The sequence below is a fragment of the Peromyscus californicus genome, unplaced genomic scaffold, assembly GCF_007827085.1.
Source record: "Peromyscus californicus insignis strain IS unplaced genomic scaffold, ASM782708v3 Scaffold_20__1_contigs__length_68692818, whole genome shotgun sequence".
In the NCBI taxonomy this organism is placed as follows: Eukaryota; Metazoa; Chordata; class Mammalia; order Rodentia; family Cricetidae; genus Peromyscus; species Peromyscus californicus.
In genome coordinates, this window is record NW_026294503.1 from 53,767,644 (window position 1) to 53,792,415 (window position 24,772).

Here is a 24,772-nt window from a genome sequence, read left to right on the forward strand (position 1 = left end):
CAACACCCTCTTCTGGCCTGTGTAGGCTTTAGACATACATACATTATATGTATACATGCAGGCAAAACACTCATACACATAAAATAAAAATAAATTAAAACAAGAAACAATTCTCCCCAACTGCTCCCTGAGACATCTGGAACTTCTTTCAAATGGGTTGAGAAACCTCCCAAGTTTACTGAGTTTTAAAATCAGTAGAATTCATGGGAATGGGTCCAACTGGATTGAACTCTTCTGTGTTTCCTTTTGGGGAAAAATGTTGAGCAAATTTTATCACTTGAGTGACTTTCAAAAGTGTTTTCTACTAAGAAATGCAAACAGGCTGCTTTGAATCAGAGAGGGTGAGCGATCCTGGAGCTCTCTTAACTCCCAACTCATAGTGACTTGGGAGTATGTCTTCATGGCTACTGTTGTACCAGTTTCTGTAGTGGGTAGCCATTCCAGCTTTGATCTGGAAGTTCCAACCCCCATTGAGACTTCGGCAACTGTCACGCCTACAAGGCGGGGCCAAGGGAGGCACCTGGAGACCTGAGATCTGGATGGGCGGCGCACTCACTGGTTCCGGGACCTTGGACGGTGAAGGTGGGCCAAGCAGAGCTCCAGAGAACACCGCTGGTCTGCGATACACCTTCCCCAGACCCTGCGACCTACCTATCCCTTAACTTGTAAGTTACGCCATTAAATAAATCTCCTTTTAACTATGTGGAGTGGCCTTAATAATTTCACCAATAAGTTTCTAGAGCAAGTCCTGTTTTTCAGTACAATCCTCAAACAACTGCCCTTCCTGCTTCTGCCCACTGAATATTTCCAGGCCACAGTTCTTCTGTGTCATATGGCAACACAGTTGACTTTCTCCCTGTAAGACTGAATAGACTTCAGGGCGACGGTGGATGGAACTAAAGGCACTTGGTAGGCAGAAAAGCCAGCGGTCTGGGAGGTGTCAAGGCCCTGAAGCAGGCAGGATCACGGCTGGAGGGGGGTGAGTCGAGGATTCTGGGAAATAGAATGCAGAGGCCATCCAGGTACAAGACATCCGTGGACATGGGAGCCACTTGATTTTAACCCTGAGGTGAACTTGGGCAAGGTGTCATCTGATGCTGGATGGAGAATGGCTGGGGGATGGGGAGGAGGTGTGACCCAAAATAATGAGAAGGGATCAAATTCCAGAGAGACACAGAAGAGCCAATCCACCCCATTTGCTATCAGTACGGTGACCTACGGAAAAAAGTCTTGGAGCAACATCGTATTTTCTTTTAGATATGATGTAAAGACAGATACAATGTCCTCAGAGCGTCTTCATGGAAGAGACTAATCTGGGGCAGCAGCTCAGGCTGGTAGCGTCCACAGATAGTCCTGAAAGGAATTCCTACCATATACCATGACAGGAAGCCTGACTGGGTGGTGGTGGTGGGGGGGATTCAGCCCTCATCTCTGAAGATGACTCCCACCCTATAAATTCTCAGGTCCTTTTTCATTTTCCCATGTATTCCCAGAAACACACCCAAGAGGAAGCCTTTATGATGGGCTTCCTAAATGTTTAAGGAATGAATTGCTCTCTCCCATCTCTCAAGTAGGGTGTAAATAAAACTGACAGATTTGATGTATTAAAAAATTTAAAAAAAAAATCTAATCTAGAACTAAATCAGACCCCCAACTAATAAAACAGAAGACATCTTGTTTAAGTTACGTAGAAGAAAGGAGACTCAGGAAACTAATACAGTGGGGAAACTCTTGATAAGGTTTGCCTTTTATTTTGTTTGGAGACAGGGTCTCACTATGTAGCCCTGACAGGCCTAGAACTAACTGTGTAAACCAGATTGACCTGGAATTCACAGAAATCTGCCTGCCTCTTCCTCCTAAGTACTGGGACTAAAGGTGTGGGCCACCATACACTGATACATTTTAAAAACAGAAGTCACCCAGATTTGACTATTTAGGACCAAGTTAAATTAGATCAGTAGCAGAAACTCTCTACATAGTCATATATTGACAACATGCCTGGAAAAAAACAGAAACAAAACAAAAAAAACAAGCAACAACAAAATAAAAACTCCTATTTGGGTCAAGAAAACCACAAGAAAAGAAGTGAAATTGCAACTCAATTTTTTTAGGATGCTACTTAACCAAAATTTAAAGAGAAATCTGTAATTTAAAAATAAAACAATTTCACAGGCTGGGGATGTAGCTCAGTTGAAGCGATATTTGCCAAGCATCCAGGCAGCAGATCCCTAGCGCAACATAAAACAGTGTGGTAGCACAGGCCTGTAAATTCTGGACTTGGGAGATCAAGGCAGGAGAATCAGGAGTTCAGAGCATCCTTAGCTACATCGTGAGTTCATAGACAAGCTAGGTATATAACATCCTCTTCCCCCCACCCCTGCGCCCAAAAAAGAAGTAAAACTCTTAGGAAAATTGGATTAGAAGGGGGCATCCCGGACCTAATAGAGAATTTCTACAAAACCACGCCTAAGGTCACACTTGGTGGTGAAATTCTCCTTTTTTTTTTCTTTTTTTGGTTTTTGGTTTTTGAAAACAAAGTTTCTCTGTGTTAACAGTCCTAGCTGTCTTGAACTTGCTTTGTAGACCAGGCTGGCCTCGAACTCACAGAGATCCGCCTGCCTCGGCCTCCCGAGTGCTGGGATTAAACACATGTGCCACCATGCCCCTGGCCTCGTCTCTACTTAAGTGGATTGTGCAGGAACGCCCGCCCCAGCTTCAGGCTGCGCCCATGCGGCAGGAAGTCCCGCCCCCTCATCAGGACACTGCGCATGTCAGCCTGCTTGTCACGAGGCTCCTTCACGTGCTAACCGCCAAACTCCCGCGGCTAACGGTCGTGGCTCCCGGCATAGGCAAGGATCCTATTGGCTGAGTCCTGGGAGGGGCAGGCGCAGGCGCAGACACAACAACCCTATTGGCTGAGTTCTACGGGCGGCGCGTGCGTAGTGGCCAATGGGACGGGGCCGGGGCGTGCAGGCTCCTGGGGCCCGAGGTGGAAGCTGAGTGGCTGCCATGCTGCGCCTCGCGGCCAAGCTGGTGTCCTTCTTCTGGAGGAGGGAGGACATCCCTGAGGAGGAGGTCGGGGCGCCCAGGCAGGAGCTGTCGGAAGGTAAGGGCTCCAGGGGCACTCAGCAGGAAGCCCTTGGGCAGGCCTGTGAGGTGGGGCGGGCTGTGACCCTTAAGGGTCGTGCTAGGGTCCTTTTTGCCGTAAGCGCCACCACCATCGTTCCGTGTGGTTCGACAACAGGACTTTAGAGGTGTAAGCTTGGCGCTCGCCTCTTGGTTGGTTGGTTGGTTTGTTTTTTGGTTTTTCGGGATGGAGTTTCTCTGTGTCACAGCCTTGGCCATTCCGGAACTCACGCTGTAGACCACAGGCTGGCCTCGAACTCACAGAGAGATGCGCCTGCCTCAGCCTCCCGACTGCTGGATTAAAGGTGTGCGCCTTCGGGCCCCGGCGGCCCTCACTTCTTTGACAAACCCAGACGAGTTGTCTGTTTCTTAGTCATCATTTTCTCGGAGAAGCTCTTTGCACGTGTGCCTTGTTACGTTGGGTCGGTCGGTGCCATTGGCTTCTTCGTGCTCCTTCACCTCCTTCACTGTGCATGATTTTATGCCACACGAAGTGCCCAGATGTCTCTGCACGTTTCTGCCTGGTGTCTGCCCCCACTGACCTCTCAGAGGTCTGGAAACCTTAATCCTACCATCTCATGCTGTCTTTCCAAAAAGCGATGAAATCGTTCCCCTTGGATTCTCATTGTTAGGTTGCCCTCCCAGGTGCCCAGATACATGCTTGCGAAGATACTGTGCCTTTCTCTCTTGTTTTGTTTGGGAACTCAGGCTCGTGGCTTCCATTTGCTTTCTCCATCCTCTAAAAGAGTGCAATTTCCTGTAAGAGAAGCTAGAAATAACATTTTTAAAAATGGAGTTGTTGAGCACAGCATAATAAAGGGCTTCTGTATGTAGATGTGCTAATGGGCAAAATGTGACTTGGGGAAATAGTGTCATCCTTCCAAAGCAGTGGGTCTCAACCTGTGGGACATTGCATATCAGATATTTACATTATGGTTCAGGACAGCAGCAAAATTACAGTTATGAAGTAGCAACGAAAATAATTTTATGGTTGGGGGGGGGGTCACCACAACTTGAGGAACTGTATTAAAGGGTCTCAGCATTAGGAAGGGTGAGAACCACCGTAAAGAAGAGTGGCTTTCAGAAACAGCTTGTGCTCGAGTTTCACAATGTACTGCCTCCATAAGTGTCATGTGATCTGGGTGCTGGATATTTTACCAGTGAGAGGTCACAGAAAAGGTGTAGTAAGGACTCAAAGATGGTGGCTGCAGCTCCAGTTCATGATAGGTCACTGAATGACCAAGTTTCTATACTTCCCTTGAAGTAGGATGTGCTTTCCTATGCCTTCAGTGTTGTGTTTGGAACCTCACTCTCTTAAGGCTGTAGCTATGATGGTGATAAGATGGTAACAAATAGTACATGTCTAGAACTCCTCAGATGCCCATAATGATAATGTACAGGGCACCCTAGCCTGTGCCAGCCACTCAGAAGTTTGCACATGGCTTATAGATTCTGTTATTTAATCATCCAACAGCTGTCATGTAGTGATAGCTACTGATGTCATTTTATAGGGGGTAACTGACATGTATAATGGTTAAGGACCATGCTCAGGGTTACACATGGTAGAAGAGCTAGGGTGAAGCCAGGCAAGCAAGTCTGGCTTTGGAGTCAAAGCTCTCCCCACCATGTTGACTACCTGTGCCTCTCAGAACCTAGTATTCTGTGTCAAAATCACTCCAGAACATAACTCAGGGGCAGCTTCTCCAGTTCTCAGATCCAGCCAGTTAAGTTCCTGTCCCCATGAATGCTCGTACCTTGCCTTTCTCCATAGAGTTCAATTGTAGTAGCACTTGACTTTTTTTTTAAAGTGTGTGTGAGTGGGTGAGAGAGAGAGAGTACTCCCTGTATGTATGTGGTATCTACAGAGGAAGGTATCAGATCCTCAGGGGGCTACAGATGGTTATGACCCCTCACCCCCTGTGGGTGCTAGGAACTGAACTTGGGTCCTCTGGAAGAACAGCAAGCACTCTAAGCCACTGAGCCATTCTCTCTGCCCTGGGATTATCTTTTGTTATTAATATAACCTCTTTGCTCATTTGTCCCAGGTGATATCAGATTGAAAACTGTGCAGGGTGTTGTGACAAGATATTGCAGTGATTATGGCATGATTGATGATTTGATCTACTTTTCCAACGATGTTGTGACTAGCAAAGTGCTTCTGAATGTTGGACAGGAAGTTATTGCTGTTGTTGAAGAAAACAAAGTGTCAAATGGACTGAAAGCAATCAGGGTAAGTCTTAGTTTGCAAGGAATAGTCACTCTTGACCCTGAGTCACCACATTTGCTAGCCTCTCAGGCATGGCCTAGCCAAAGAGGACATGGGAAGTGTGCCTATGAGGGAGAGCTTTTGTTCTTTTTTTTTTTTTTTTTTTGTTTTTTGTTTTTTGTTTTTTGTTTTTTTGAGACAGGGTTTCTCTGTGTAGCTTTGCGCCTTTCCTGGAACTCACTTGGTAGCCCAGGCTGGCCTGGAACTCACAGAGATCCGCCTGGCTCTGCCTCCCGAGTGCTGGGATTAAAGGCGTGCGCCACCACCGCCCGGCAGCTTTTGTTCTTTATAGTGATTTCTGTTTTAAAAAACAAGTGATGGTAATTGCAAATTGAGACATAGAAATATGTAATTCAGAAAGCAGAGTTTTCCTATAAATTTATGCTAGGACATATACTCTTTAATGGTTTTTAAAATTTTTCTCTAGTGTTTTAAAAACATTGTTTAAAATTATAAAGATTCCTAGCACTTGGAAAATAGAGGCAGACAGATCTCTGTGATTTCTTGACTGCCCTGATCTACATCGTGAGTTCCAGGCCAGCCAAGGCTTCCTAGTGAGACCCTGTCTCAAAAACAGAGACAAAACAATAATAACAAATCATTAGCACAGATGATCAGTGGCTTTTATTCAGCAATTTCCTTTTTTATATAAGAATAGGTCTTTGGTAGTATAAATTCTTAGAAGTAGGATTGATAGATTAAATGATCAAATTAATAACATTGTATCAGCTTGTTTACATGAATGTTAGGATCTGAACTCTGGACCTCATGATAGCACTGTGGGAACTAAGCTCAACCCCTAAGCTATTGCTCCAGCTCTCAAAATCATTGTTGACTTTGTTACATGGTTTCATTTTATGTAGTTACATGATTAAGTTTTTCAGTTTAATTTGTCTCCTTGACTGTAAATCTGGAAACGGGCAAGGGCGCCCACTTGTCTCACTTCTATTCAACACTGTACTGAAAGTCCTTACCAAAACAATCAGGTAAGAAAAAGAAAAATTCCTAAGTATTTTTTTTTTAAATGGAATCTTCATATATAGCCTAAGCTAGCTTTGAGTTCACAGTCTTCTGCCTTAGCCATCTAGATGCTGGAGTTAAGGTATGTACTACCATGTCCAGCTTCTTTTTGAAGCTTAATTTTTTTTATTCTTTATTGCAAGAACATAGAAACAAAACAAATTGTGTGCCTGATACCTTGCCAAATTCAGTTATTAGCTTTAACCATTTGAGGACTTTTTTAGAATGTGAAATCTTTAGGAATTTGTACATGCAGGATCCAGCTATCTGTGAACAAAGATAATTTTGATAATTTTTTAATTTGGATGCCTTTAGTTTCTTTTTCTTACCTGATTGTTTTGGTAAGGACTTTCAATACAGTGTTGAATAGAAGTGAGACAAGTGGGCGCCCTTGCCTGTTTCCAGATTTACAGAGGGAAGCTTTTCATCTTTAGCATTGGGTTGATGTTAACTGTGTATTTTTCACTTATAGTCTTCATTATGCTGGAAATTTTTCCTTTTCATTCTTACTTTGTTGTTTGTATTATGAAGGATTGTTGGGTTTTTTTGTTTGTTTTGAGACAGAATCGAACTCTGGCTGTCCTGGAACTTGGTGTGTAGACCAGGCTGGCCTCACACTCAAAAAGATCTGCCTGATTCTGCCTCCTGAATGCTAGGATTAAAGGTGTATGCCACTATGCCCAGCCTGGAAAATTTTAATATAAAATTAGTGTGGCATCTGTTTGTTGCATAGTGACAATTTTCATAAAGACATTCAAATTTTTGAGTGTTTTTTAAAATGTGTGTATAAGGGTGTTTTGCCTGCACGAATGTCTGTGCACCTGTGTGTGTAGTGCATGAAGAGGCCAGAAGAAGGCATCAGATTCCCTGAAACTGGAGTTATAGATGGTTATTAGTTGCTTTGTAGGTGCTGGGAATTGAACCTGGCTCCTCTGAAAGATCAGTCAGTGCTCTTAACTGCATTTTTATACAATATGCCATATGCTTTGGCCATATTACATTCCGTCTATCTTTTCTTTCTTCCATATCCCAGAAGACTTGAATTTTATCAAATGATTTTTATGCATCAATTGAAACAGTCACATAATTTTTTCTTCATCCTATCAATGTGGTATGTTAAGTGAATTTTATGTGTTTAACCACTTCTGCATTCTGAGACAAGCCTCATTTGTTCGTGGTGTATATTCCTTATAATATGCCGTTATATTCAGTTTACTAATGTTTTCTTGAATATTTGTATATTTATTCAGAAGAGATTGCTATACAGCCTGTCTCCAAAAGTGTGTTAAATTCTGACTCCTGTGGTGGTTGGAATCACAGGTGAGGCTTTTTTTTTTTTTTTTTTTTTTTTACTTTCTTTTCTGTTTTTTTTTTTTTTTTTTTTTTAAATTTATTTTGCAATACAATTCAGTTCTACAGGTGAGGCTTTTAAGGAGTGATTGGCTAATGAGAGCTCATGAGTAGGATTTATGCCCTTATGAAGGACAAGACAGATCCTTAAAAATCCCTCCAAGAGCTAGAGAGATGGCTCAGCAATTATGAGTGCTTGTTGCTCCTGTAGGGAACCCTAATTTGGGTCCCAGCACCCAAATCAGCTAGCTTACAATGCTACTCCAGCTCTAGCCAATCAGACAGTCTTCTGGCTTCCATGGGAAATTGCATGGGTGTACACACACACACACACACACACACACACACACACACACACCTAAAAGCCAAAAAGATTGTGGTTTTTTTGTTTTTGTTTTGAGAGGGTATCACTGTGTAGACTTGGTTGACCTGGAACTCACTACACTCACTACATAGACCAGACTGGCCTCTAATAGAGATCTCACTTGCCTCTGTGTCCTGAGTGCTGGATTTAAAGTCGTGCACTACCACATCCAGCTTAATCTGGGTGTTTGTTTGTTTTAACTCTTTAAAAAAAAAGAAAAAGAAAAAAAAAACCTTTAGATGGCATTTCTGTGAATCAGGAAGCAAATTTTACCAGACACTGAACCTACCATACCGGATCTTGAACTTTTTCATATTCTCTCTTATGATGATGTAAAGAGTCACTCGTTTGTTTTACAGGTGGAAGCTGTCTCTGATAAATGGGAAGATGATAGCAAAAACTCTTGCAAAGGGTTGTCAGACTCCAGGCCCAGAGTGCTGATTGGCTGTGTGACTTCCATGTTGGAAGGTGCTGGTTACATCAACCAGACCACATACTTCTCTCTGGAGAGTGTGTGTGAAGGTAGCTAGATGGATTTCTGTTTCATATTTAAAATTAAGTTTTCTGTCTTTTAGTAATTTTTATGGATTAAGTTTGAGTCCACTATACATGTATTATTTAAAGAGTCATGTTTGGAAATGGCTGCCAGATGTTGGCCTCACACAGGAGTTCTTGAATGCTGGGTGGACTTTGGATTGTGGTGGTGGGGGATGTCACGATTTAAATTCTGCTTTGTTTTGTATTTATCTGTCAAGCATATCCACTGATCACTAAGTTGCTAATAGAAGGACAGTGTGTTGATCTGAGAAATGTCCTTTTCTTTTTGTTTGTTGAGCCCAGGTTTCACATTGTAGGCCAGGTTAGAGCTTGCAGTGACCTACCTTTCCTGTCTCAGTCTCCTGAGTGCTTGGCCTGACTACAGCTCTGAGCATTACATCTGGTTTAAGAACAGTTCTTTCTAAGATACCTTGCATTCATTAAAGTAAGACCTGGATCACCTTGCATTTTTTCATTTTTCCAATTTTAATTACATTTGTTTCTTGCCAAGCTAAATTTTGACTTTTATGCCTAAGGAAATAATTTGCTTGTGTCATTCACTAAGTTTAATTCAGTGTGTTTGCTATACACCTGCTGTCTAGTAGTGAATACTGTGCTAGTCATTAGAGACTAGAACAGTGAGAATCAGTTCTTCCTCCAGGCAAAAATGTGTACACACTGCCAAGAGGAAGGAAGCTGGAAATGTTACCATGGCAGTTGCTTTTGGGCTGTATAGCACTAGGCTACACGTCAAAAGATGAGCATCAGCTGCCCTAGAGCCTGGGTACCAGAGGTAATTAATTGACTTTGCCTACCATGTTACACTGACTGCTAACCTGTGGTTCCCAAATGAAATTGACAGGTAGCTATTGGGGATTTTGTTTGTTAGAGGAACTCTGAGTTCTGGTAGAAGGTTGCCTGTGATTGTCCAGACTCCTCAGCCAGTCAACTGGAAGCCATTCCCAGTGAAGCTTTGATGGGAGATGTCTCCAGATAGAAAAGATGGAAGGTGTTTCACACTGCAACTATTGACTGTGTTGATGGATCTTTCTGGAATAAGCACTCCAACACCAATGGCAGTTTGAAGAGAGATGTCACCAGTGGCCCAAAACCAGAATAATTCCTGAAAGGCCTCAGTGTCGGGTCCAGTTTATATTTTAATTTTATAGTCTAAAACCACAAGGTAGGGAGTGTGGGGACAAGTTACCATGATTTTACAGAAGTGTATGTGGCAGTCAGCAGGTTGTTAGGGGCAACACCTGATTATTTCAGCTATTTCTCCAGGTCATTATGTTCCAGGTAACAAGTGAAGTCATGTCTAGAAGTGGGCAGTAAAAGCAGTGCTTTAAGTAAAAAATGAACTGAGTAAATCAGCATCTAATAGTTGGTCCTTTCCACCTTATTCTGCATCACTAGAGGTACAAAGAACTAAAGAGCTGTATGGATCTCCTAATACAGAAAAACTCAAGTGAGGTGAAGGTTCTTCTGTGGGTGAGAGTTGTGCTCAGAGATGTGAAATTTTCTATTAATATGATTATAAAACCCAGTGACTATAGCAAAAGAACATTCTTGAAAGAAAATACAATGTGAAAAACACTGCCAAATGACCCCTAAGTAAGATCCCAAAGCATGGGGTCCAAATAGTGAGTAGTAAACTAAGTGACTTTCCAGGAATCTAGCATCAGATACAGCCCAGTGAAGTTCACCCTGGCTCAGATTCCTTCTTGTTAGTTAAAGCAATCACTTGAGTTGTTCTTATCTCTGATATTCCCGAGGTTCTTTGGTTGTTGATTTTAAGGCCTGCACCCAAGGCTGGTCAGGTTGCTGAGTGGGTAAAGGTACTTATTATACAACCCTGGCAACCTGAGTGTGAGCATCTTACATAGATGAAAGGAGAGAGCTGACTACAGAGTTGTCCTCTGCGCACACACACACAATAATAAATTATTAGGTGGGGTGTGGTAGTACTCACCTTTATTCTAGTAACTTGGGAAGCAGAGTCAGGGAGATCTTTGTGAGTTCAAAACCAGCCTGCTCTACATAGTAAGTTCCAGAATATCTAGGACTACATAGAGAAACCCTGTCTCAAAAACCTAGAATAATAACAATAATAATAATAGTAACAAAAATTTTAAAGTTAAACACTGCACTTATGTATGCTCCCTCTCCCCTACCCCTGCCTTCCAGACCCTACCCCAAAGACAGGTCCTACCAAGGCAGATAGTTTCCAAAGCTTTCCCATGTCTGCCTGCTCTTTGCTTTCCCAGCCTGATGATTTGGACCATTCAGTCCTGTTCTTGTGCTTGAGGAAAGCATTTGTAGAGGGTGGCGAGGAGAGAGCTGGCAATGCACTTTGCCTGGTGCCCAAAATGGTGGAACCACACTCTGAACCCATGACTTTTGTGGGGTCACACCTCAGCTATAGCCAGGGGTGGCCAGAGTTTGTCTGTGCCATTACACATCTGAGAAAAGGTGTTAAAATTACTTTTGAGCCGGGCGGTGGTGGCGCACGCCTTTAATCCCAGCACTCGGGAGGCAGAGCCAGGCGGATCTCTGTGAGTTCCAGGCCAGCCTGGGCTACCAAGTGAGTTCCAGGAGAGGCGCAAAGCTACACAGAGAAACCCTGTCTCGAAAAAACCAAAAAAAAAATCAAAAAAAAAAATACTTTTGATCAGCATTTTGATAGTTTAATCACCAATGCTGGGGATGCTGCTTTCCATAAATACACAGTACAAAATTATATTAAGGATCATTTTATTTAGAAATTTGGCCCTAATTCCAAGACAAATTAACTAACTTTTTTTCTTTCGTTTTGGTAGAGAGTTTCTCTGTGTAGCTTTGGAGCCTGTCCTGGAACTCACTCTGTAGACCAGGCTAGCCTCGAACTCACAGAGGTCTGCCGATCTCTGCTGGGGTTAAAGGCATGTGTAACTGTGTGGTCACAGCACCGGTGTGTGAGTTCACTCGGGCCAGGGCCGTGGAGTGAAGACTTGGAGGTATCTTAAGAATGAATCTAGCCTTTCATGGCTGCAGGGGAGTCCAGCCTGGAAGGACTGAAGTGCTTTCCCCTTCACCTAGGGCATTTTTATTTACTCTCTACAGTTTAGCCAGTTAATTTCCATACCTTCACAGCAATCTAAAAGGAGCTCCCAGAGACCAAATGCCAAGTACAAATTACTTTATTTATCAGGTACCACGGTCTTCCGGGTTTCCTGAACCAAGTTTTGCATAGGCCTTTGATCCTGGGGGACTCTCTGATCCTTGACTCTCAAACAAGATTCACATAGGGTGATAAGAGAAACAAAAGGTGTGGTTGAACAAAGGAAGGATTGGGGCTAGGTGCTGCTCTCTGGAGCCAGGCCAGGAGCTCAGCAGGAGTGCACTACGGCATGCACCACTGCTGGCTAACTTAACGTTTTTTTGAGGCAGTATCTCACTATATAGCCTTGGCTGACCCGGAACTCACTATGTAGACCAGGCTGGCCTTGAACTCACAGAGATCTGCCTGCTTCTGCCTCCCAAATGGTAAGGTTAAGGTATGTACCACCATTCCTGTGCCATTTGACACTTATTTATGAAGCTCAAGCTGGCAACTCACATAGCAGTTTTTAAGGTCATGCATTCTAACTGGGATGGCTAATACTTACTGTCAAGTTGACTGAACTTAAAGTCATCTAAGAGGCACACCACTGGGCAGAGAGGAAAACACACTCTGAATGTAGGCAGCTCTATTGTGTAGGCTGGGGTCCCGGGCTGAATAGACAGGGAAGAAGGACCAGCATTCTCTTTTCTTTGCTTCCTTAGAGTGGACGTGGTGTGAGCAGCCACCTCAAATTCTAGCCACCACCACTAGGGTTGCTCTCAATGCCATCCCTTCTTCCTTCAAACTGTGGCCCAAAAAAACTTTCCTTGTAAGTTGGTTTTCTTAAGTATTTTGTCACAGCAATAAGGTAAATAACTAATACAGAAAATCATACCGAGAAGCAGGACTATTGCTTTGAGAAACCTGACCATAAGGTTCATAGGCCTTTGGAAGTTGTTTGCAGGAGAAGGATGGAAGAGTTTGGAACTTTTGGCTAGAGAAGCCTGAGAATGCTATACAGAGTTTAATGGGCCATTCTGGTGGGAATATGGAAGACGGGAATATGGAAGACTGGAATGGAACATGAAGTCTCAGCTCATGAGATTTCAGAAAGGACTGAGGACTGTACTGGGAATTTGACTACAAGCTGTCTGTGTTACGTTCCAGCAGATTTGGAATGTTCCTGCCCATATCCTCAAAACTTGAGTAAGACTAAATTCAAACACAGTGGACTAAGTTGTTTGGTGGAGAACATTTCAAGACAGTACAGTATTCAGCTGTGGCATGGTTACTGTTTACTACTCTTACTTAGATTTATAGTGAGGTTGAGCAGAAAAATCGGTGTGAGTGTGGTTGAAGTTGCAGATGAGGCGAGTGCCAAGAAAGCAGCTGAACTCTTAAAAATACTAGCAGCTTTAAAACTCATACTTGTCACTGGGACACTAGAAAGGTCCTGATGGCAAGAGTTCACCTAACACAGGTATAAAGGAGAGAATGGAACTGAGAATGCTACACAGGTTCTGTGCTTCCCAGCGTTTGCCTATGGAAGTGTTTCCCCAGACTCAGCCACTTTAGCTATGGTGGAAAGGAACCAAACTGCTTCTTAAACTGGAAACAGAACTTGACAATGCCGTCCTTATGGTGCTGGTTTTCCAGGCTTGCAAAATGCAAGCATGGACTGTTACTGAGGTTTGCACCAAAGTTCCAGAAAGCCAGTGTGTGGCAGGTTTGGATTTCCTGGAAGAAGGCCCTGAGAAATGGTGTGAATTGGTGAGAGTGAAGACTAAATCCATAATGGAGACCCCAAGATGTCCAACAAGGAAAGCTTCAGGCATAGAGTAGAGATGGTCCAAGCTCTGTAGGCAGCAGAACTAAAGGGGCAGGATACCAAGGCTATTGGAGCCCCAAATTAGTCCGTTGTAAAGCCCCAGGGGATAGACATAGAACTTTGGGAGTTAACATTTGCCTTAATGGGTTTCAATCTTGCTTTGGTTCAATCTTTCTTTGCTATGCCTCCATTTCTGTCTTTTGAAATAGGATGTATACTGTGCCCATTGTATATTAGAAGTATGTAACTTGATTTTTGTTTGTTGTTATTACAGAGGCTAACATTTACAAGTTTGCCTGAATGTTAGTGGATTCTCTGGTTGGTTTTGAGGAGTTTTGACACTGTAGGACTTTAGGGACTTTTGAAATTGGAATGGGTGTATTTTGTATTATGAGATACTGTGTGCCTTTGAGGGTCAGAGGTGGAATGTTATGATTTTGGGTGTCAAGTTGACAACAGATATACTTGTAGTGGTTAATATTCACTGTCAACTTGACTGGATTTAGCACCACACACGAAATACCTCTGGGCATGAAAGTGTCTGTGGAGAGATCTAACTGAGGAGGGAAGACCCCCCCTTCCATGTGGACAGCATCACTCCATGCACTGGGCCCCACCAGTCTTCAACCTCTCTGACCCTGAGTGGGTGCAGTGTGACAGCTGCCTCGTGGTCTTGCCACTGTTAGGGCTGCTCTCCCTCCACGCCCTCTTTGTCTTTGTGGACTGTGCTCTCAAACTGAGTGACATTGAACCTCCTTCCTTAAATTGCTCTTGTCAGGCAGCTTGTTATCATAACAAGAAAAATGCTACACTTTGTGGGGGGGCTACCCACCACCCCCACATTTCCCCAGAGTGCTCTTAGGTGGGAGCAGCAGGAAGTATTAGAACGATTTAGAGTGTGGAAATGAACAGATACAAAATACAGGATAGCCTCGAGAGGGCCTGGAACCTATTCCAACAGGCCCTGACTGTCTCTGCCCCAGGGTATTTATAGAAACACCAAGGGGTGGAGCAGAAGACCTCCCCCCAGCACATCCAAGTGCAGACCATCTCAGACACCTGCACTCAGGTCCGTGGTCCAATCATCCTCTCTATACAAACCTGCTGGGTAAAGCCACTAGGAAATCTGAAAATGGGCTCCCACACTACACTAACACAGTACAATTAAAAACAGACTAATTTGGTTGTGCATGTCTGTGTGTGCACACGTGTGCATGAGCACAAGTGCACATGCTCTCGAGTGTGATGTATGTATGGTGCATGGGGAGGTCATAGGGGTCCTTCCTCAGTTGCTGTTCACATTTTTTTTTTTTTTGAGACAATTCAGCCCAGACTCACCATTTGGCTAGAACGGCTGGCCAGTGAGTTGCAGGGATCTGACTGTCTCCACTCCTCCAGCACTGCAATTACACATATGTACCACCACACCTAGAGTTTATGTGATTCTGGGATTTTAACTCGGGTCATTATGCGTGTGCAGTCTTCCCAGCCCAGGTTCTTTGGGGTTTTATTCTGGATTTGTTTTTTATTGTTGTTGTTTTGTTTTGTCTTTTGAGACAGGGTCTTACTGTGTAGCCCTGGCTGGCCTTGAACTCACAGAGCTATACCTGCCTCTGCCTTCTGAGTGCTGGGACTTAAGGTGTGTACCACCACACCTGGTTAAAAATATTTTGATATGACAAAATATAGAGAGTAGATTTAATGGGTTGGGGATCCGAGATGACAGGCTTGACTTGAGAGTGACCATACTGGGTTCTTTGTTCTCTTAGAGCAGCAATTCTCCACCTGTAGGTTGAGACCCTACAGGGTCACATATCAGATGTTTACATTATGATTCATAACAGCAAAATGACAGTTATGAAGTAGCAATGAAATAATTTTATGGTTGGGGTCACCACAACATGAGGAACTGTGTTAAAGGGTCACAGCATTAGGAAAGTTGAGAACCACTGTCTTAGAGGCTGGAGGATAGTTGATACCCAAAACTCTGCTCCATTTAACTAATGTGAGAGCATGCATTGCTTCAGGGTTAGGTGGATACATGAATTGGATCATGACAGAGAAATGAGGAAAGATGGACCAGATATTATTTCAATGTGTTATAACCTCAGAGTACACTGCACATTTGAATGTTATTGAAGTTTTCTCTTTGGCTGTTCAGGTTTCCACGCATGCAAGGGAGACTGGGTAGAGGCTGAGTACTGGATCAGACCAGGGACATGGAGCAGCGAGGCAATCTCAGTGAAGCCACTGCGGTACAAGCGTGTGGACAAGGTAATGTGCTGACGAGTGAGTGGTTCCTGAGTTTTTCCTACAGCTGCCCAGGGATTGTCCTTGATGATTCTTGTAGATAAAACTCAGTCCTAGTCTGTGTTTCGTTAAAGAAGTAGAAGTGGGGCTGGAGCGATGGCTCAGTGGTTAAGAGCACTGGCTGTTCTTCCAGAGGACCTAGGCTTGATGCCTAGCACCTACATGATGGCTCACAACTGTCTGTGAACTCCAGTTCCAGGGGATCCAATGCATGCCCTCTTTTAGTGTCCCAAGGGCCCTGCATACACATGGTGCAAAGACATTCAGGCAAAGCACCTGTACACAGAAAGTAAATATTTTTTTTAAAAGGGAAGTAGAGGCAGCAGCATGCTTGTGTGCTTAAAGTCTGACTTACAGCCTGCACCTGGATGTGTTAAAGGTGTTCTAGGACAAAGCATATACATGAGGAATTGTGGGTCTTGAGCTTCCTTGTCAGCTGATGGTTTAGGGAATGACATGAGTTGTGGAAACATTGAGTTTGCACTGGGGTGAGGTAGATGCATGAACTGGACCATGACAGAGCAGTTGGGGAAAGATGTCAGCTACCACTCCATACCTCTTTGTTAGCCTGAAAGCTCCCAGGCTCTTGTGCATCTGTGTTGTACTGGACTTTACTGGCTTCGCAAGGCCAGACTGGGTTAGTCAGAGTCAGAGAAGCCAGGGTTGAGAACTGTCCCTTGTCCATATACACTTTGAAGCAATATTCAGCACTGCACTTGCAGGTTTGCATTTCCAGCCTGTGTGGGAGGAATGGGGTGATAGAGGACAGCATCTTCTTCAGCCTGGATTCCCTGAAGCTACCGGAAGGGTACACACCAAGGAGACACGACATTGTCAATGCTGTGGTGGTGGAGAGCAGCCAGTCATGCTACATCTGGAGAGCACTGTGCATGACCCCCGTGAAGAGGTGGTACCCAAACCATTCTTCTTTGGAAATAAAAAGGCCAATTTTAAGTATATTTATAAGAGTTGTAGTCAAATACTGCCTAACATTTCAGTCATCCATGATTGCTTACATGATGCTTTTCCCATAAGGTCATACCACCAGGCTGACAAGATGGCTCAGCAATTAAAAGTTGCCAAGGCTTGACAGCCTGAGTTCAATCCCTAGAACTAGCATACTAGGAGAGAACTGACTCCACAAGTTGTCCTCTGACTTCCATGTGATCCATGGCATTACACACACACACACACACACACACACACACACACACACACACACACAGACAGAGAGAGAGAGAGAGAATAAGAGAAAGGTCGATTTAAAATTTTTCTCAATGATTGTATCACATAGTGACATTGTAGCCTGCTTAGGTCTTTGCAAGTATAGTATGATATTGACATAAGCATGAAATCATCTAACAACCCATTTCTCAGAATGTATTCCTGTTTTTAGCATGCATGATGCATGACTGTACTTTATTAAGCCAGAATAGTTGACATTCCAGGCCCTGCATTTACTGCTGCTTAAGAAGAGTCCTCTGTCTTTGTGGTTGAGTGATGATAGAATTCCAAGGGTCTCTTTTTGTTTGCTTTTGAAACAGGGTCTCTTTATTATGTAGCTCTAGATGTCCTGGAATTCTCTATGTATATCCGGCTGGTCTTAAACTCACAGAGATCTACCTAGCTCTGCCTCCTTTTAGGTGTGTCCCACAATGCTCAGCCCCAAGAGTCCCTTAATCCTTACTCTTTTGGTAGTGATTGTCTTCATCCATTTTCTGTTGCTGATAACACATTACCATAGACTGGGTAAGGTACAAGAGAATGAGGTTTATTTGGGCTCACTGCTTGGGTCCACGATCAAGGGCTGCATCTCATTATGGGCTCCCTACATCCAGCCCCAGTGCTAAGGATTGATGCCAGGACCTTGTGTGTGCTGGAAAAATGCTCTACCCACTGAGTTATATCCCCAGATCCAGAAATGGCCTTCTGGCCAGCAGAGTCCTGAGGTAACGTGAAGCATCACATGTTAATAGAACCCTAGTCAAATTGGTTTATATAGCAGACCCACTGGAGATAACCCATTACTCCATTGAACATAGGGGTTTAATCTATTCATGAGGACAGAGCCCTACTCAACACTCAAAAGTGCTGTCTGGTCCCACCTCTTTGTTTCTTTGCTTTGTTTTGTTTGGGGAGGGGCAGCATCCCACCTCTTCTTAGTAGAGATTAAATTTCAGCATGAGTTTTGTAAGGGACAAATCATATTCAAATCATAGTAGTGGTTGTCATTTTATAATTTTATTTATTCTTTATTTTCTGTTATCCTATTTTCTTTGACAGGGTCTCATCTTAAGGCAGCCTCAAACTTACTATGTAGCTGAGGGTGGCCTTGAACAATACTCTTGCCTCTATCTCCTAAAACCTGAAATTGAGAGGCATATGCAGTCTCTAGGGATTTGTGCAGTTCTAGGGATTGAACCCAGAGCTTTGTGCACACTAAGTAAGCACTCTACCCACTGAGCTACATCTCTAGCCCAACCTTTTTTTTGTTTTGTTTTTGGAGACAGGGTTTCTCCATGTAGCTTTGCACCTTTTCTGGAATTCACTTTGTAGCCCAGGTGGGCCTCGAACTCACAGAGATCTGCCTGCCTCTGCCTCCTGAGTGCTGGGATTAAAGGTGAGCACTACCACTGCCCGACCTCTAGCCCAATTTTTATATGAAGTTCATTGTTGTTGACTTGTTTGTTTGTTTGTTTTAGACAGTGTCTCATTATATGGCCCTAGTTGGCCTGTAACTTCCTGTATAGACCAAGCTGGCCTTGAACTCAAAAAGATCTGCCTGCCTTTGCCTCTCAACTTCTGGAACTAAAGGTGTGCACCAGCATGTCTAACATCATTTTTTTGTTTTGTGTCTGTTGTCCTTTCTTTATTAAATATATATATTGAGGGTTGGAGAGTTGGCTCAGTAATTAAAAGCACTTGTTTTTGCAGAGGACTCAGCACCCTATGGCAGATCACAACTATCTGTAACTCCAGTCCCAGGGAATCTGATATCTTCCTCTGACCTTCCTGAGCACCTGGCACACATATAATGCACATACAGTCACACAGGCAAAACACTCATACATGTAGATGTAGTCAGAAGTTTTCCTGTGTCCCGCCTGTCCCAAAGCTGCTCAGACAAGTAAACACACAGAGGCTTATATTACTTAACAAACTGTATGACCTAATGGCTCAGGCTTCTCACTAGCTAGCTCCTATAATTTAACCCATTTCTATTAATCTGTAAGTTGTCATGTGGCCATGGCTTACCAATATTTTCACATCTTGCTTTTCCTGGCAACATCTGGCGTCTCTTCTCTCTCTTCTTCTTCCTGTCTATCTGCTTGAATTTCCTGCCTGCCTCTAAGCTGCCTTGCCTTAGGCCAATACAGCATTATTTATCAACCAATCAGAGCAACACATATTCACAGCATTCAGAAAGACATCCCACAGCACATAGAAAATAAAAAATTATATATATGTATGTGTGTAATATATATATATAAATATATATATATATATATATATATAAATGTAGTAGGTTCTTTTGTTGTTATTATTACCTTTTTTTATTTGTTTTCAAGACGGGGTTTCTCTGTGTAGTTTTGGTGCCTGTCCTGGATCTTGCTCTGTAGACCAGGCTGGCCTGGAACTCCACAGAGATCTACCTGCCTCTGCTTCCCGAGTGCTGGGATTAAAGACGTGTGCCACCATTGCCTGATGTAGTAGGTTCTTACAGTGACTGGAAATCCTGTGTCTGGGTTTTTTGTGTGTGCTTTATTTGCGGCGGTGTGTTCCCCATTTCTGCTGTGTGTGTGGCAGCTGCACCTCTGCCTGCTGGGCTTCCTTCTCTTCTGTTGCCCTTAGCAATCACCACTCGTGGGCTCCTTAATTGTCTTTCACTATTCTACTCACTGTCTTGTCTCCTTAATAAAATACCAGGTATGAGTAGGAAAGTGCTTTTTCTCCATTCTGCCCCACATCTGGCACCTATCCCGGTGTCTGATGAGACAGCTCTGCCCCACATAAGCCAATGGGCAGCAGTTGTCTGATGGAGTGTGGAGGGTGCACTGATGCCACATCTTCTTCCTGCTGGAAGATACTGTCTTTGTCTACTTGGAGCCCAGTACTCTTATTCATGGGGCCCTGCTTACCTTCTGGAAGAAGAAGCAAAACATGGCTCTCACTTCTGTCAGCATATTCATCTGTAGAGCCCTGGAGTACAGAATAAGGCAGTCTAGTTTAGTGACTGGGAGCCCACCTTCGTGTCTTGATGGGCCTCAGCTCTGTGTCTGTGACTCGGTCTCCGTACTCTGATATTCTTCTCCATGGGGTTGGGGACAATGCTCATGTATGACCAGTGGGTCTCACTGACTCCGTGGATGTCCTAGCCACTTAAAGGACACATCTTCTTCACTCCATACGTTGCCCTGATTCTTCTCCTAAAGCCATACATTTTGTTGTTGTCATTGTGTTATGTTAAGTTTTGTTTTGTAGTAAGGGCTTGTTATGTCGCCCAGGTGGGTCTATAACTAGCAATCCTTCTGTCTTACCTCCCTGAGTACTACAATTCATGCTGAACCACATGTCCAGCCACCATGAATTCTTGAAATTGTTTCTGTTCCATGGCATGCCCATTCTATCTTGATCATGGAATGGAAGCTGCTGGGGCTAAGGAGCCAGGGCATAATGCCCATTCCCATGCTTGGATCACAAAGCATGTGGACATAAAGAAGCAAAGGACTCCTTTTTGAGAGAAAAAAGAAGTTTCTTATTTTCTCAAGAACGGAACTTCCCCTTGAATTGTTTTCACATACAGTCAGATACTGTTTAATAATGGATATATGTTCTGAGAAATGTATTACTTGGTCAGGCAGCTTAGTGATTGTGCATATATCAATTATATAAGCCTATTGCTATAGGCTACATGTTATGCTACCGTGCCAAATACTGCAGGCTGTTGTAACATTGTACATGTACATGTACATCTAGACAAATGCAAGTGTAGAAAAGAATGAAACATTTAGGCAGTGGGAATTTTCATCTCCATCTTAAACTTACAAGACTGGTGTTAAGTATGCAGTCCACTATAAAGGAAATATAGTCATACAGCCTTAAAAGCAAAGAAAATAATACTCCAAATACAAGGTCAGGAAATCTCTGAATGCAAGGCCCTGTGTGTGCCTCCTCCCCTCCTCCCAACATCCATTCTTTGTAGTCTTGGAGGCAATGGAGAGCAGGAATCTCAGCACTGTGAGCTCTGTGGGAGTAGGTCAGATGCCACCTGTTTCACTCCTTGCCTTTAGCCTTTGGGGTATTTGTGATGCTCTTTTGTGAGGTGACCTGAGAAATTGTGGGACTTGTAGAATACCTGGCTGGCCTCTGTATCATGTTATCAGGCAGTTGGTCTCCAGGGAGGTGGGAGGAAGGTGGGGAAGGTCAGCAGCACTGCAGGGAAGTCTCAGCACCTTGACACCGGTGTTTTCTTCAGAGATGCTGCCACTCTTGGTGAGGCCCCCCAGGAGCCCTATGGAGCCCTCTTACTGAAAAACAAAGGTGATATTGAAGTTACAAGAATGACCAGTTTTGGAACATTGAAGGAAGGAGAAAGCAAGGCAATGGTGATCTGGATAGAGTAAGTATGCCCTAGAGTTTCAGGTAAAGGGACCATACAAGTTGCTTTTAAACTCTGACTTGAAGATATTCTGTAGAAACAACTGTATGGTGCCTGTTTATTTTTCCCTGTAAACAGTCTCAGCCCTTGGGCTGGAGAGTTTCTTCACTGGGTAAAGGCCTTTGCTATGCAGACCTGGAAACCTAAATTCAGCCTTCCAAACCTAAGTGAAGGAAGAAGCAGAGAACTGATTCCCTGAGTTACTCTCCAACCTCTACAAGCACACCCTGAGACACGTGCCCACCCATGTATTGGATGAATGAATGATTGGGTGAATTAATGAATATCAAAATGAAATTTCACCTCAAGCCAGTATGATGACTCATGCCTATAACACCAGCACTGGGGAGGCAGAGGCAGGAGAATTACTGCAAGTTCAAGGCTGGTGTTCATAACAAGACTATATCACCCTTTCACAAATTTTACTCTAAAATGTCCTTCAAACTTAACATTGTAAAGATATTTGAAGGCACCCCTCACTACGTTGAATTGTGTGGGTTTAGTTGACTGTGATGTCTGAGCTCTGAAGACCTGACACAGTCCATGGTCTTTTTTTCTTTTTTCCAGGAATAAAGGAAAGATTTCTCAGGACCTCATCAGTTGCAGACTGGCTGGCTGGGATAAAGCGCAACAGTTTAGATTTGAGGCACAGGGCAGAGGCCAGGCCTGCTCAGGGGAGGCTGCTGTTTCTGTTCCTGAGGGTGAAAATGTTAATTCATCGAATCATCACAGGGAAAACAAAACTGATGAGATGCCAGAGAGCCCTCTGAGCAACACAGAAATCTCTCCAGGTAGATGGTGCAGCTGCTGCTCCATAAGGTCCAGGAACTGAGCTGGCCTTGTGGCCAGTGAATTAGAGAGTCTGCCCTAGGACCTGGCAACACTTGGTGCCTGAACTCTTTTTAATTTGGATACTTGTGCTCCTGCAGTCTTGGGGCTGGGAGAAGGACAGAAGCAGCTTGACACAGACCAGCATGTGCTTTAGGATACAGGCAGTCCTCAGCTAGGAGATGGCCAGGGCCAGAGACCTTTCCCTAGTCCTGGCTGGTCCTGTTGGTACATCCTCCTCCCCTGCTTCCCTGTTCTGTTAGCCACCTACAAAAGTTGATGTGTGTGTGTGTGTGTGTGTGTGTGTGTGTGTGTGTGTGTGTGTGTGTGTGTGTGTATACACACATTGATTTCCAACATTGTTGGGAATAAGTTACCTTCCCCCACTAATTATTGGTTTAAATGTCGTTTCCCAGATGACTGTGCTTGTGAAGAAGAAATTAGAGAAAAAGGAAACACATCAAAGAAACAGGAGCCTGAGCCTGGGGGCCTCATTCCTCCAGGGGAGAAAACTTGCATTGTGGTTACATGTGATGCCAAGTATGTGCTTGGGGCTAGGAAGAACTTCCTGTGGGGTACTGGTGCATGTTTCTCCCATGGGTCATCTGTGATGCTTATATAATTTTTTTCCCTTTTGAGACAGGGTTTCTCTGTGTAGCCTGTCCTGGAATTCACTCTGTAGACCAGGCTCTTGAACTCGGAGATCTGCCTGCCTCTTACCCCCTAGTGCTAAGATTAAAGGCGTGTACCACTACTACCTGGATATGTTGTGTATTTTTAAAGTATTCATTCCTGTCTCTGATGGAACCAAATCACAAAGACAAGTATTGATCCAGAAAATGTTCACCCAGAATAGGACCCACACTCCTCTTCAGCAGACAACCTGACTCCATCTTTACAAAGAAAGTAGTGTTCATGACCCATTTATATGTAAGCTCCTTCTACTGCTTTTGAGCCCTTCTGATGGTTGCCATCTTGAGCTCATTTTCACTGTGTCCTGGTGTCCCCAAGATCTCAGTCCATCTACACCCCTCTTCTTGTCCTCTGGGCATCTTGTCAAGACAGTATAGTGAACAAGAGGTGGAGGTAAAGGAGGGCACAGCCTAGACTGGAAGTCCTACCTCCATTTTGCCTCTTCGTCTGGTTGGCCCTAACCAGATAGCATTCCCCAGCCTTTCACTCAGCTCTCCTTTCCTGTTCTCCCTCCTCGTGCCCCACTACCATTCTGGCTGCTCAAAAGCATGTAGTCACCAAGGTTGACATTTGGGTCCAGGCTTCCTTCCCATTGACAGTCATTTAAATCTTTCTGATCTGACGATCTTGCTTCAAACCCATCAGATTGTAGGTGAGTCACCCGTGTAAATGAGACAGCTTAGCTGAGTTTTAGCCATGGCATAACAGGAGTGATTAGGTTGAGAAAGCTATAGTTATAAGCAGAGGTTAGTGTGCACAGCATAACCTTGTTAGAGTCACAGCTGGAAATGAGCAATCAAGTAAGAATGGTGCCATTTTAGTCACACAGTTAGAAGTCTTGTTTGAATTTGGGAATACTGAAAATGTTTTCCCTGTTAAATTTCAGAATTACAGAAAGTTCTGTTTTAAGCACCTGAATTTATCTTGATGTATTAGTTACTTTACCTGTTGCCATAATAAAATACCTGGAAAAATCAACAACTTAGGAAATAAATGGTTCATTTTGGCTCACAGTTCTGAGTTATAATCTAGCAGGGTGTGGTAGCACATGCCTTTGATCCCAGCACTCGGGAGGCAGAGGCAGGCAGATCTCTGAGTTTGAGGCCAGCCTGGGCTACAGAGTGAATTCCAGGACAGCCAGAGCTGCACAGAGAAACCCTGTCTCCAACAAAACAATAAAATATGTCTCTGTAGCAGCAGGAAGGAGCTTTCAGCAGCATCAGCCCAAATGCTCTCCTATTTGAAGACTTCTCTGTCTAACAAATAAGTCTGTTATCTTTAAAATCAGTTTTTCTCAAGTTCTCAGGGTAGAGGCAGAATAAAGTCAGATTCTTAGCCATACTATCACACAAATGGCCTCTAGCCCACTTCCTGGTGGAGGGTCTTTGATCCACTTTGAAATCTCATCAACCAAGCCTCCATGTTTTTCTCTGCATTTTTGTCTTCCATCCCACCTGAATGGCCCATTAAGTCCTGCTTCTAGCATGCTAGGGATTTTCTAGCCTTAAGTATCAAAATCTTCCACATTCCAGCCACAAAAATTTCTGAAGGCCTAGGAGTCACACGTTTATCACAGCATTGGCCCACTTCTCAGTACCAATTTTCTTCTATGTTACCTACTTTTCCTGTTGCTATGATTAAAAAATGCCCCAATGAAAGCAACTTAAGGGAAATATGGTTTGTTTTGGTTCATAGTTAGGGTTCCAGTC

The 24,772-nt window shown here is 43.8% G+C and overlaps 1 protein-coding gene across 1 annotated transcript; it reads left to right on the forward strand.

Annotated features, from left to right (window-relative positions):
* Positions 1 to 3,009: 3,009 nt before the first annotated feature.
* On the forward strand, positions 3,010 to 16,917 carry Mov10l1 (Mov10 like RISC complex RNA helicase 1). Its single transcript, XM_052747376.1, has 5 exons — positions 3,010 to 3,106; positions 5,160 to 5,475; positions 8,386 to 8,648; positions 15,735 to 15,847; positions 16,582 to 16,917. Exons 1-5 carry the CDS (start codon positions 3,010 to 3,012, stop codon positions 16,915 to 16,917), a joined length of 1,125 nt encoding a protein of 374 aa, XP_052603336.1.
* The last annotated feature ends 7,855 nt before the right edge of the window (positions 16,918 to 24,772 follow it).

What these genes read in the sequence shown, in the direction of transcription:
- Mov10l1 (XM_052747376.1), top strand. Translation starts at nt 3,010, where the DNA reads ATGCTGCGCCTCGCGGCCAAGCTGGTGTCCTTCTTCTGGAGGAGGGAG. An exon ending in CAGGCAGGAGCTGTCGGAAG is followed by an intron (nt 3,107 to 5,159) that starts GTAAGGGCTCCA and finishes AACCTCTTTGCT; the next exon opens with CATTTGTCCCAGGTGATATC. An exon ending in GGTACAAGCGTGTGGACAAG is followed by an intron (nt 15,848 to 16,581) that starts GTAATGTGCTGA and finishes TACACTTTGAAG; the next exon opens with CAATATTCAGCACTGCACTT.